This window comes from Balaenoptera ricei, chromosome 6 (genome assembly GCF_028023285.1).
Source record: "Balaenoptera ricei isolate mBalRic1 chromosome 6, mBalRic1.hap2, whole genome shotgun sequence".
NCBI classification, from domain to species: Eukaryota; Metazoa; Chordata; class Mammalia; order Artiodactyla; family Balaenopteridae; genus Balaenoptera; species Balaenoptera ricei.
The window spans coordinates 67,859,824-67,872,931 of record NC_082644.1 but is presented as its reverse complement, the minus strand read 5'-3'; the positions used below and the strand labels follow the sequence as shown (position 1 = coordinate 67,872,931).

The following is a 13,108-nucleotide window of genomic DNA, read 5'->3' as shown; positions in this document are numbered from 1 at the left end:
AAGAAAACAAAACCTCATCAATCACCATTGGATGTTTCTAGTGTACCAATTCATTACTGAGAAAACCAATAAAGGGAGGAAATTAAGCATGAATCCTGCCTTTTCCATACAAACTCTATTTCAGGGTAACCAAACAGTTGATGAGGTAGAAATTCTTCTTACGGAAGAATCTCAGCAAATGTGTTCAGAAGGAATGATAGAATTAGAATGAATTAAACAAAATGGTATTAAGCAACCATCACCAACAGATGCCAAAACAATATTCAAAAGGGTTGACAGGTGAATTTATCACGGATGAATCAGGCTGGCAACATCAGAATCCACTGTTCAATCTTAGCATTGCTAAACATCAAACCTCCAGATCTAATCACCAGCTTAGAGGAAAGAGTGGAGGTAGAGAAACAAATTAATTGCCACCGTGAAGAAACACATATACTAAAATTGGAATGATACAGAGAAGATTAGCATGGCCCCTTTGCAAGGATAACACACAAATTCGTGAAGCGTTCCATATTTTAAAAAAGAAAGGAAAAAAAGAAAGAAACAACCAGCCAAATCCAGAATATGGGGAATTTTGTAGGACAAATGACCCCTCAACAAATGAGATAAGGAGCATCTGTTGTAGAATAAAAGAGACTATGCAAAATTAACAACCCAGTGTAATGTGTGGACTCATTTGGATCTTGGTTTCCAGAGCACTGTCCTCTGCGTTTCTGGTTGGAACTTGCCCTGTGGGCCTTCTTGGTTGAAATCTGCTGCTGTGAAGATGTATTTCTGTCCTTTGCTTTACTTTGTTAGAGCCAGAGCCTATGGGCATCTACCCACAGCCTCTGTCTCACCTCAGCTATCACTAAGTAACAAATAAGTGAGTCTCTCTGCATGAGGCCAGTTCACATGGGTTCCCCCCAGACTCTAAGAAGAGTCCCCTCATCCTGCCATGACCATTCCGTGACTCTCAGCTCAGCATCCCTGCCACCAGGAACAGACAGTGGTTGAGAAGTGAAATCTCAGAGCCTCTTGCTGCCTGATCACACTGTCCTGCCACATTTGCACTGATGTAGTTGCACCCCAGGTTGGTAAGGGAGAGCCTGGGAAGCAGCCTCCTAATAGGGAGTAGGGGACAGCTGCCACCCCCTTTTCTCTAACATACACCCCCTTCCTGGATGAAGTCTGCCTGGAGAGAGAAAACAGGACCAACATCTCTCCTTCTCTCCGTTTCTTCCTCCCACCATTCCCTTGACTAGAAAGTAGTAAGTTTTTCTTCTAATTCCCCTATGTCTTAACCTCCTGCTCCAGTAGAGTGACAGCTGCTATAGATAGAAGGGTATCGTTCCTACACTACAGGAAAATTCTGTGAACTGGATCTTTTGATATTCTAGTGGGGAGATGAAGGAATATGGAACATTCTTTCTCACAATTATTATTATTAATATTATTATTATTTATTATTATTATAATATATAACACGGAAGTGTAATGTTAGTACTTTTTTTTTCTTTAAATTCCTTCTATAACAAATCTTAATCTCCTAAGCATATGAACACCTTGGCCTAGCAGGGCAAAGAACATATGCTCAGAAAGGAAAACGAAAAAAGCACATTAATAACTTTCATATCACAACTCTTATACACACGTGCGCACACACACAGAGACTTACTTGGAATTATAATATGCATATTTTAAGTTTTATCTTTTTAGGTTTAAAAATAATAAATGACTACATCTTCATTGTAAAAAGCAACCCACCCACTGTTTATTACTTTTGCCATCTCAAAACATAGTTGTATGTGTGTGTTTACATTTTCCCATGTAATTTAATATTCTGCTAAAATATGCTTTTCAATCCCTGAATGGTGTTCCATTGTCCAGTGTATTTTTACACACTTAATCAATCTTTAGCCAATCTACTATACTACACAGTTAAGTTGTTTCCAACTGAGTTGGGATAAACAGCCCTGTAGTACTTTTTTGGTATAAATTTCTAGAGGTAGACTGGTTGAATTAAAGAATACAAACACTTTTGATGGAAAGATTACAAATTGCCTAATTATCCTTAGAAAAATCATAGCATTTTCCAGGTCCACCAGCAGTGTGTGACACTGCCCATTTTTCCATACCTTCTCTAAGTTTATAATTAAAACGTTAAAACTATAAATTTTATAATTGTGAATTTTAAAATATTTTATGCTATTATATACAATGGAATATTACTCAGCCATAAAAAGGAACAAAATTGAGTTGTTTGTAGTGAGGTGGATGGACCTAGAATCTGTCATACAGAGTGAAGTAAGTCAGAAAGTGAAAAACAAATACCGTATGCTAATGCATAGATATGGAATTTTAAAAACTGGTACTGATGAACTTAGTGGCAGGGCAGGAATAAAGACACAGACGTAGAGAACAGACTTGAGGGCATGGGGGGGAAGGGGAAGCTGGGATGAAGTGAGAGAGTAGCATTGACGTATATACACTACCAAATGTAAAATGCATGGCTAGTGGGAAGCAGCTGCATAGCACAGGGAGATCAGCTTGGTGCTTTGTGATGACCTAGAGGGGTGGGATAGGGAGGGTGGGAGGGAGGCTCAAGAGGGAGGGGATGTGGGGATATATGTATACATGTAGCTGATTCACTTTGTTGTACAGCAGAAACTAACACAACATTGTAAAGCATTTATACTCCAATAAAGATGTGAAAAAATAAAATAAAATATTTTATGTTAAAATATCTTTGTTCAGCTGGTAAATATTGGTTTAAATGTTCATTTCTTTGAGTACTAGTGAGATTGAAAATTTTTTCATATGTTTCAAATATGTATTGACCATTTGTATTACTTTAAATGATATCTTCAGATGAGAAAATTGAGGTTCAGAGAGATTAAGTGACTTGTTCAAGGACACACAGCTTCTACGAAGCAGATAACTTATTTTTTTCATATTTTAAAATGAAACGGAATTGCTCTTCAGTTTGTAAGAGTAAGCAATAAAGCCTATGGGGCAAAGTTCTGTTGAATCTAAGAGTTCAAGGATATCTAACTAACATGTAAGTCTCTTCAGGCCAAATCATCTTTATAAAATATTGCTTGGAGAACTACTGTGAAGATTTAATGAATTACAGTTCTTTTACTCCTTCATTTTTAATTCCAAGAGAAATGCAAATCAAGATTGGAAGATAAAAAGGAGATTGCTAAAAAGGGCATCTGAATATGCTGACAGCATCCTTCTTACCATCTATCAGTCATGAATGGCTGCACAGCTGTAGATGCTGAAGGAGACTCTGGTACCCATGACCTCCTTCTCCCCATTACCACAGCCTGAGGACAAAGCATCTAACTGCATATGTTTTATGGGGGTAGAATGCAACCAGCATACTATTTTGAGAGACACTCAGAAGCTGATGCCTTACTTTTTGTTTCTGAATGCCCCTTTCCATTTCTATCCCAATTAATATATAAGGCCAGGTTGTCACCTGCTCATTTAACCTTGTGTGGCAAAGTCGAAGTCTCCTTTCTTTAATAACTAACAAGAGAGTCCATGAGTTAACAATTTAAAAGGGGGGTGGGGAACAATAACAATAAAGGAAATGGCATAGTTACTTAAATGGTAGAAAGAAAGGAAGGAAGGGAGGGAGGGAGGGAAGGAGGAAGGAAGGGAGGGAGGGAGGGAGGGAGGAAGGAAGGAAGGAAGGAAGGAAGGGAGGGAAGGAGGAAGGAAGGGAGGGAGGGAGGAAAAGAGCAAGCAAGCACACTGGCAAAATGTAATCTAGTAAGAACTGGCCAAAGGTGTATTTCAGTAGGATGAGAAATGTGAGGGACCTGGAAAAAGGGAGATGTTAACATCTACTGGAGGGGGTAAAATTCTAACACTTCTTTCTACTTGGCTTTAAGATCTTATCCCAAGAGAGTGAAGTTTTTGTTCCAGGAGCTGAGTGGTCAAGATCCCCTCAGGTAGAGTTTACAAGGGAAATGCCTCTTCACTCTCCTCGAATTTGTGATCATTTGTGTCCATGACTATCCCAGGCTAAGAAAGTAAGAAAGAATAGAACTTGAGCACTAGGGGTCTCCAATTTCCCCCCTTCCCAAAGTGATGCTTCCTACACCATTTCTTGTCTTAGGCAGAGAAATCACATAGAATTATTAAGTTCCAGTAGCAGCAATGGGGAGAGGATTCGAGAGTTCAACCACTGCCCCATAAAATGTATGCAGTTTCCACTTCAGCACAGCACTGTAGGACACCATAGTGTCTCTTGGATGTGAACGGAGGGATTCTTGAAGATCTTGCATAAAGTAAAATTCATGTAACTCAAGAGTAATTTTCCCATAACAATTCTGTATTTGTTCCTCATATAAGAGGTGGTGGTTTAATGCAGCAGTCCCCAACCTTCTTGGTATCAGGGACCAGTTTCGTGGAAGACAATTGTTCCACGGACTGGGGTGGGGGTGGGGCGGGGGGGGGGATGGTTTCGGGATGATTCAAGCTCATTACATTTATTGTGTACTTTATTTCTATTATTACTACATTGTAATATATAATGAAGTAATTATACAACTCACCATAATGCAGAATCAGTGGGAGCCCTGAGCTTGTTTTCCTGCAACTAGATGGTCCCATCTGGAGGTGATGGGAGACAGTGACACATGAACTGTGTTGCTTAAGTCCAGTCTACTCCATAATCTCATTTTGGTTGCTGTCACTGCAGAAAACCCTGCTTCACAAAGATAGGATGTTGGAAATGGAAGTAGGCTTTTCAGTGCTTTTGTGGCAATCTCAGGACATTCTGCCTTGACTTTAATCCAGAACGTATGGAGATTTGAAGTTGTCTCAAACATACTTTTAAGGCCACCATCATTTGAGATCTCAAGCAGTTGATCCTCTTCTAGCACAGACAAAGTCGATTCACCTGGCTTATTCACAAACGGGTCGTGGATCCATTCCTTCCCAGTTCGGGGGTCTTTTGTGGTTGGGAAGTAATGCTCAAACTCTTTTGAAAGCTGAGATAGGTGATCATGCACCAGCTGGGAGAAAGAAGGCCCTGGCTCAGTCTCTTTCAAAATCTCTGCTAATGTTTGAAACATGTCAAAAATCCTAATGTTCACTCATCGGCCCCATAATTCCAGTTTGGCTTTGAATGCAGCCACTTTATCTGCCGACTTGAACACAGTTGTCATTCTCCCCTGAAGTGACAGATTGAGTTCGTTGAGCAGGTTGAATATGTCACACAAGTAAGCAAGTTTTGCAACACATTCTGTGTCAATGAAATGTGCTGCCAGGGGTGACTGTTTTTCTAAAAGAAATCTCTGGAGCAGCTCTCATAACTCAAAAACTCTGGCCAGTGATCTACCTTTAGAAAGCCATTTCACTTCTGTGTATAAGAGAAGACATGTGTGCTCTGTGTCCATCTCCTCACAGAGCTGCGCGAACAGACGTGAGTTAAGGGCATGTACTTTAATATGGTTGATAATTTTAATTACATCCTGCAAAACAGTTAAGTTCAGGTGACATTTTTTGGCTAGCCAGTATTTCTCTATGGATGACACAGTGCATAGACTCACATTCAGAACCTCTTTGACCCGAGTAGTGAAATCAAAAAGCCATCCAGTCATGGCAGCCACTCCATCTGTGCATATACCAACACAAAATGACCAATTCAGTTTTCCTGATAAGTAATCATGCAAAGACTTGAATAGTTCTGCAGCTGTGGTGTTGGCTGGCAACAAAAGTTCACATAACATGTCCTCATGCACATCCTCCTGAAAAATATATCGCACAAAAACAAGCATTGTTGCCTTGTTGTCAACATCGGTAGGCTCGTCAACCTGGACTGCGTACCACGGTGACTCATTAAACCTCTCTAATAACTGTGCCTCAGTATCCTCTGCTATTTCATCAATTCATCTAGTTATGGTGCTAGCCGAAAGAGGAACACGTGCCACCTTTTGAACTGCAGCCTCTCCTAAAAGTTCATGACAAATATCCTTAGCAGCAGGCAGGATCAACTCTTCATCAATAGTAAAGGGCTTCTTAGCTTTAGCAATGCAGTTAGCCACTAAGGACCATGCTCTCGGTGCAGACACATTTGATGAAGTAGTGGCCTTCAATAATTGCTTCTGTTCTTCGTGTTCACTTTTCTTTCTTTTGAAAAACTCCAAAGGCTTGTCTTTTAATGCAGGGTGCTTGGTCTCCATGTGACGAAGCAGTTTTGAAGGTTTCTTGGCTTCATTGGAGAGCCGGTCACCACATATTATACAAAGCGGGCTTGGAGAATGTGAATCACCTGTTGCAATGAACCTGTAATTTAAGTAGGACTCTCAGTATTTTCTTTTAAATGCCTCTTTCTTTTTGTTGGCAGTCTTAGAGTCTTCTGCTGTCTCATCATTGGGGCTTTACCCCTCTTCAAAGAAGCTCTCCAGTGATGTTTGTTTTTTACTCATTTTGGCTAGGGTTACCTTGTGGGCTTACCAAAACTGTGACTGAGACAAGTGTACAGTGTGGGAAAGAGGCACGGACGGAAGTGGTAAATAAAATAATGGGTGGGACACGTGTGGACTAAAATACGTGTCGGATTCTGACTTAAAGCCTGCCACCAGATGCAGCTGTACAACTGAAGTACTTCAACTCACTTGCCATTATAAAGCCTGCCACCAGATGCAGCTTAGTTGTCACTTGCCCCTCACTGATAGGGGTTTTTTATTTATTTATTTATTTATTTATTTATTTATTTATTTATTTTTGGCTGTGTTGGGTCTTCGTTTCTGTGCGAGGGCTTTCTCTAGTTGTGGCAAGCGGGGGCCACTCTTCATCGCGGTGCGCAGGCCTCTCACTATCGCGGCCTCTCTTGTCGCGGAGCACAGGCTCCAGACGCACAGGCTCAGTAGTTGTGGCTCACGGGCCTAGTTGCTCCGCGGCATGTGGGATCTTCCCAGACCAGGGCACGAACCCGTGTCCCCTGCATTGGCAGGCGGATTCTTAACCACTGTGCCACCAGGGAAGCCCCACTGATAGGGTTTTGATATGAGTCTGCAAGCAATTGATTTATTATGGTCTCTGTGCAAACCTCTCTGCTAATGATAATCTGCATTTGCAGCCGCTCCCCAGTGCTAGCATCACAGCCTCAGCTCCACCTCAGATCATCAGGCATTAGATTCTCATAAGGAGCGCGCAACCTAGATCCCTCGCATGCACAGTTCACAGTAGGGTTCGCGCTCCTATGAGAATCTAATGCCGCTGCTGCTCTGACAGGAGGCGGAGCTCAGGCGGTAATGTGAGCGATGGGGAGAGGCTGTAAATACAAATGAAGCTTCGATCGCTTGCCTGCTGCTCACCTCCTGCTGTGCGGCCCAGTTCCTAACAGGCCATGAACCGGTACCATGAACTGGTACCGGTCTGTGGCCCGAGGGTTGGGGACCCCTGGTTTAATGCAGAGTTTGTGCATTTAGCTTGAGCAAGACCATCTAGTTCAATCCTTGATCCGTCTCTTAATAATGGAGGGAACTTAAGCAAGTTACTTAACCTCTTTTTGCCTCAGATTCCTCAGCTGTAAAATGAAGATAATAATAATACACAATATCTCACTTGATTCTTCCAGCAGGTAACAATAGTCCCTACTTCATTAAGTTGTTGTGAGGACCAAAGTAGTTACTATGTATAAAGTGGTTAGAAGGGTGTCTGGCAAATGTTAAGTGTATTATAAGTGTTTGCTTATTAATTACCTTTTATTACCAGCTAAAGTGGACCTGCCATGTAGCAATAGCATAAACATAGTTCATAATTCACTTGGCCCACGTGCTTTGAACTTCTTCGATTCTTGACTTTTATTTTTAATTTAGGAGATTTTAATTATTTCAAAATGAGTGTGTATGTTTAGACTCTATTTTTCTTTTTATATTGCACTATCCTAAAATTGCATAATTTAAATAAGCATAAAATGAATATGTACTATATGGGCTTTAGGTGTGAAAGTACAATAGATTCAGGGTCCACTGATTGTAATTCTAAAGGCAATTACTATTGACCAATATACAAGGGTTCTAGTAATTGTGCAATTTGCAGAGACGTGGATGGACCTAGAGACTGTCATACAGAGTTAAGTCAGAAAAACAAGTATCGTATAATATTGCTTATATGTGGAATCTAGAAAAATGAACAGATGAACTTACTTGTAAAGCAGAAATAGACACAGACGTAGGGAACAGACATATGGATACCGGGGGGAAAAGGGGGGTGGGATGAATTGGGAGATTGGCATTGACATATATACACTACTATGTATAAAACAGATAACTAGTGAGAACCTACTGTATAGCACAGGGAACTCTACTCAGTGCTCTGTGGTGACCTAAATGGGAAGGAAATCCAAAAAAGAGGGCATATATGTATACATATAGCTGATTCACTTTGCTGTACAGCAGAAACTAACACAACATTGTAAAGCAACTATACTCCAATAAAAATTAATAATAAAAAATACGTATACAAGGGTTCTTGTGGGTGTGAGGTGGCTCAGGGTGTGTTCATAACAGGCAGGCAACAAGAGGAAGTAAAAAGATGCCTGTCCAGTTTGACCCCCAAGTAAAACTCATGATGACACTTGTATGCCAGACAATGTTCTACGTCTTTTACATACATTCTTGTATTCAGTTCTTACAATACCCTCATGAGATAAATACTATTAATGCCCACATTTACAGATGTAGAAACTGAGACACAAAAAATTTAAGCAACTTGCCCAAGGTAACCCAGCTGGTAAATGGTAGTGTTGGGATTTCAACCTAAATATCCTACTCCCAAAACCCAGGTGTAATTATCTCACTACATACACCTCAAAAAACTGTGATGTACAAAGTCTGCTTAGATTCTTCCACGTTTTTCTCTTTAGGACCTTTTTATTTCTTAAATACAGCCCTATCCACAACTGTAGTGGGCACAGGTATGCTTATGGTAAACACTTTAGAAAATACAGAAAAATAGAAAGCAAAAAGATTCAAGTAATAATATCACCCCAAAATGACCACTGTTAAAATTTTGTGTTTCCTTCTAGACTTTTTTCTAAGTACATGGTTTTGTTCTATGTTTGTTTTACATAGTTGTGATCACATGATATATACAATTTTCATCTTCCGGTTTTCCCTCATACTATGACATGTGCCATCCTATGCTATTAGAAATTTCATAAACTTCTTTTATAGACGCTGCATAATGTACAGTTGCATGGCAGTTCCATAATATATTTACCACTCTTCACGTTGAACATCTGAATATTTCCAGCTTTTTTACTGTGGGATGGATGTCTTGGACACGTTGGTGTCCCTCTAGCTTTCCTTCTCTCAAAATTTATTTTTTGGAAAGGAGCTGATAAACTCATTCATACTAAAGTGTACATGGTTCATAAAACTTATTTTCTCTTCAAGGACACTTCTGTCAATTTAAGCCAAAGGAATGGAGCTCTAATTGTGAGAGGTTAGTCACCAGAAAATCTAGCTGGGAGATTCCCCCACCCTCCCCAATCAGAGGAGACTCTACAATAGCAAAAAGGTGCAGGGCTGACTTAACGTTAGGAAAGCTGATGAGAAGGCAGACTGGAGCTGCAGAGGTGGTGGCGTGGTAAAAGGGAAGGAAAAAGTTTTGTATAAGCGAGGGTGAAAAAACTGGGTAGAAGAATGGAAGAGAATTAGAAAATTCACTTAGCTGCACTTACCTAGTTTCTCCACCTCTCCTGTGTTGGCCTTTCCAAAGCATCTGGCCTTAGGGATGGGCCCGCCCACCTTCTCCTCAGAACGGCTCCGTCGGGTTCTCAGTCCCAATTATTCTGCCAAGTCTCACAGCTTTGGGGCCTTGGGCGGCCACAGAGCCAGTCGCAAGGAGCAGCAGTGAAGTTCTAAGAGGGCCCATTCCAAGCCCTGGGTCCACAGACCATCCTGTGGGAGCGTCACCTCCCTCGGCTTGAGGAGAAGAGTTAATAATACCTGTGGGGGCAGGGGAGTTAGAGGCCTCGTGTGAAAGTTCACAAAGTCCTGTCCTGCTCACTCCCCCCAGCACTCTTTTTTTCCCCTCCTCCTAGACGCTTCTAGGAGGCTTTCCAGGCTGCTGGCCAATCCGAGGTTGCAGTGGAGAAGCAAATGGGACCCAGGACAGAACTCAGTTGCCCCCGACTCTCCCCACTGCGGTGCTGCACTGGCAGTGGCTGGTATTGAGAAAGAGGAGGCGTGCGGGTGTGCCGAATTAAGTCTAAACCAAAGGGGCCAGCGACTCCGCCCCTCTGGATTAGGGAGAGGAGGAAACCATAAATCCGAAAACCTAGCCTGACCAATTAAATTAAAAAAAAAAAAAAAGCGAAAGGCTCCAGCCTAAGGCTGGGGAGGAGCGCAGCAGTCCCTGAGTAGCCGTCCCCGCTGCAGCCACAGCGTGGGCGCCCTCCCACGCCTGCTCCACCGGGACCCCCGGGCGCCCCACGCACGCACGCACGCACCCACCCGCCCTCCTCCCTGGGACGGCCGCTCCTCCCTTTTTCGTCGCTGGTTGGCCGCGGCGCCGCAGAGCGCGGCGGCGGCAGGAGGAGCCGGGCGCGCCCGCCACGCACGGCCACCGAGCTAGCACGGGCTGCAGGCGCGGCGCGCGAGCTCAGGTGGCGACGGAGGCGGCGAGGGCGGCGGCGGCGGCGGCGGCAGCGGCCAACGTACACCCTCTCCCCAGCGCGCCCGCATCCCTCCTGCAGTGAGCCGCGGAGCCACCGGCGGTCCCCGGGCTCCCCCGGCCCCAGCGCGCACGGCCGAACCCCACGCACAAGAGCGGCCGCCTCTGCTGTGGTTCCGAGCCCGGGCGCCAGCCATGGGGAAGCCGGCGAAGAAGGGACGCGACTGGAAGCGCTTCCTGAGGAATAATTGGTTGCTACTCTCCACCGTGGCTGCGGTGGTGCTAGGTGAGTTGCGTGGCGGGTGGGCGACGCGCGCACCCTCACGCGCTCCCAGCGCCCAGGCCGCGTGTGGGGCGGGCGGGTGCGAGGGTGGGCATGGCGCTGGCGCACCCGGTGCTCGGGTCCCTCGGCTCCCCCTCGGCCTCGGACACCACGCGGGGGCTTACCCTCGAGGGTGCTGATTTCTGCGTGCAAAGAACAAAGCTCCTCCGGGACTCCTGTTTGGGTGTTCCGCGAGCTGCGGGTTCCTGCTTTACCCAGAATGATCAAAGGGGTTTGCAAGGGAGAAAGGGAAGCAAGAGCTCTCGGTTCTTCCCGTTTGGAAGCAAATGTGGTTTAATTTTTTAAATCCTATCTGCTCCCCCCTTTTTTTCCTGAACCATGCGTTGTCCGGACAGAGATTGAGTGTGGATGATGGTTCGCGGTTGGACTGGAAGAGACACCTTAATCTCAGGGGTGGTCCGGTCCCCGGGGGGAGGGAGGAGGTGGATGTTACCTTCGGTCGCTCACCCTGGGCAGTGCCTGGAAAGGTGCCTTCCCACGCGGCGAGCCGCTGCCCGCACGGAGGCACGGAAAACCGGCCAGATTCGTGCTTGAATTCAGGAGTATGCAGTTGTGGCCCCCAGGATGTCAAGGGGAAGAGAGCTATCAGATTTCTCCCTTTCCCCCGTGCAAATCTACCGAGGTAGCCTCCCTGAGCTTCCTTGCTCTCCACATTGCTTTTCTATTGAAAGTAATTTTTAAGTCATATGTGCTTGTTTTTAAACAAGGTGTGTTTAAGTGATTCATTCCTGAGAAATCGCGGGACTAGGTGAATGTCAGATCCATTGCTCAGAGGTCTGAGTTGCACCTATTTAGACTCTGAATTTCTGCCAGGTTGTCTGTTTTACACATTGGGCCCTGGGATGCTCCTCTTTGGGGTTGGCGCCAAGACTGCCTCCTTTCCTCTAAGAGCTCGCACAGGTGGCGACACCCAGCAGGTGAGGCTCCTTTGAAAACCGCACCTTCCATTTGGAAAGTGGAGCTGGGGAGAGGGTTAGCCTGTACCTCTCCCAGCCCCATGCACCTTTCTCTCCAGCTGCTGCTCCTGAATCTCAGAATATTTGGTGTTGCCTGCTCCCCCTCTTGGTGCCCAAACCCCCGCCCCCCAAAAAAGTCTGTGGAGGTTAATGCATTCCTCAGGGTCGGATTTGCTCCTCCAGATCCTTATGCAAAGTCAAGTCAGGTTTCTAGTAAATAAATAACATCCTGGAATTACCTTAGCAGAGGCCATCTGTGGGAGGAAAAGACAGAAGTAGAGGAGCAAGTCTTGACTGCTTAACTCTTTTCCCCAAGAAGAGCCACATGGTTTAGGGCATTTGTTTTGGTTGGTTGGTTGGCTGGTTGGTTGGTTGCGTTGGGTCTTCATTGCTATGCGCGGGCTTTCTCTAGTTGCGGCGAGCGGGGGCTACTCTTCATTGTGGTGCGTGGGCTTCTCATTGTGGTGGCTTCTCTTGTTGCAGAGCACGGGCTCTAGGCACGTGAGCTTCATTAGTTGTGGCGCACGGGCTCAGTAGTTGTGGTGCACAGGCTTAGTTGCTCCGTGGCATGTGGGTTCTTCCCACTCCAGGGCTCGAACCCGTGTCACCTGCATTGGCAGACAGAGTCTTAACCACTGTGCCACCAGAGAAGTCCCGGTTAGGGTGTTTTTAAGGGAAGCGTTATCCTGCCCCATCACGTTTTAAATAACAGATGCCTCAGAGAGAGTGATTTGTTTACCCTGCAGCCAAATAGATGAGATGGCCTTGCTTGTTTTCCTAGTGACAAGATTCCAGAATTAATTGTTAAATCCCTTTTTAAGGATGGTTTTGGGTAGCCTGGCATTTCCCTCACGATCCCCCGTGGACGTGAAATGATCCTGCCTTTTCAGCTGTGGGGTTTTCCAGAGATACTCACCTATTAACCAGGTGTGGCACACCAGTGTTGAGTTTACTGATTCACTGGAGACTGGTTTGGCAAAGATTTTGAAAATTTTTCCCTGGCCTTTGGAACTTGTTGCATAAACATGTCTTCAGGGTCACGGGAGATAACATGTCTGTTTTGTAGACGTGGCCTTTGGTGTCAGATGGGCAATTTCCTCCAGTTTTAATGTGGGTAAGCCCCAGGAGCTTGATTCAGATACTTTGCTCCAGAAAGGAAAAGCACCATATAAAAATCGTAAGC

At 44.7% G+C, this 13,108-nt stretch overlaps 1 protein-coding gene and 1 pseudogene across 2 annotated transcripts in view; both read left to right on the top strand.

Annotated features, from left to right (window-relative positions):
- Positions 1 to 418: 418 nt before the first annotated feature.
- LOC132368335 (U6 spliceosomal RNA) lies at positions 419 to 518 on the top strand (annotated as a pseudogene).
- A 10,077-nt stretch (positions 519 to 10,595) lies between these two features.
- SLC1A1 (solute carrier family 1 member 1) overlaps positions 10,596 to 13,108 on the top strand; it is a 74,986-nt gene continuing 72,473 nt past the window's right edge. For both annotated transcript variants that reach the window (XM_059924790.1, XM_059924789.1), the window contains exon 1: positions 10,596 to 10,912. In XM_059924790.1, the coding sequence (XP_059780773.1) occupies positions 10,822 to 10,912 (91 nt within the window). In that variant the 5' untranslated portion in view covers positions 10,596 to 10,821. The remainder of the gene's footprint in view (positions 10,913 to 13,108) is intronic.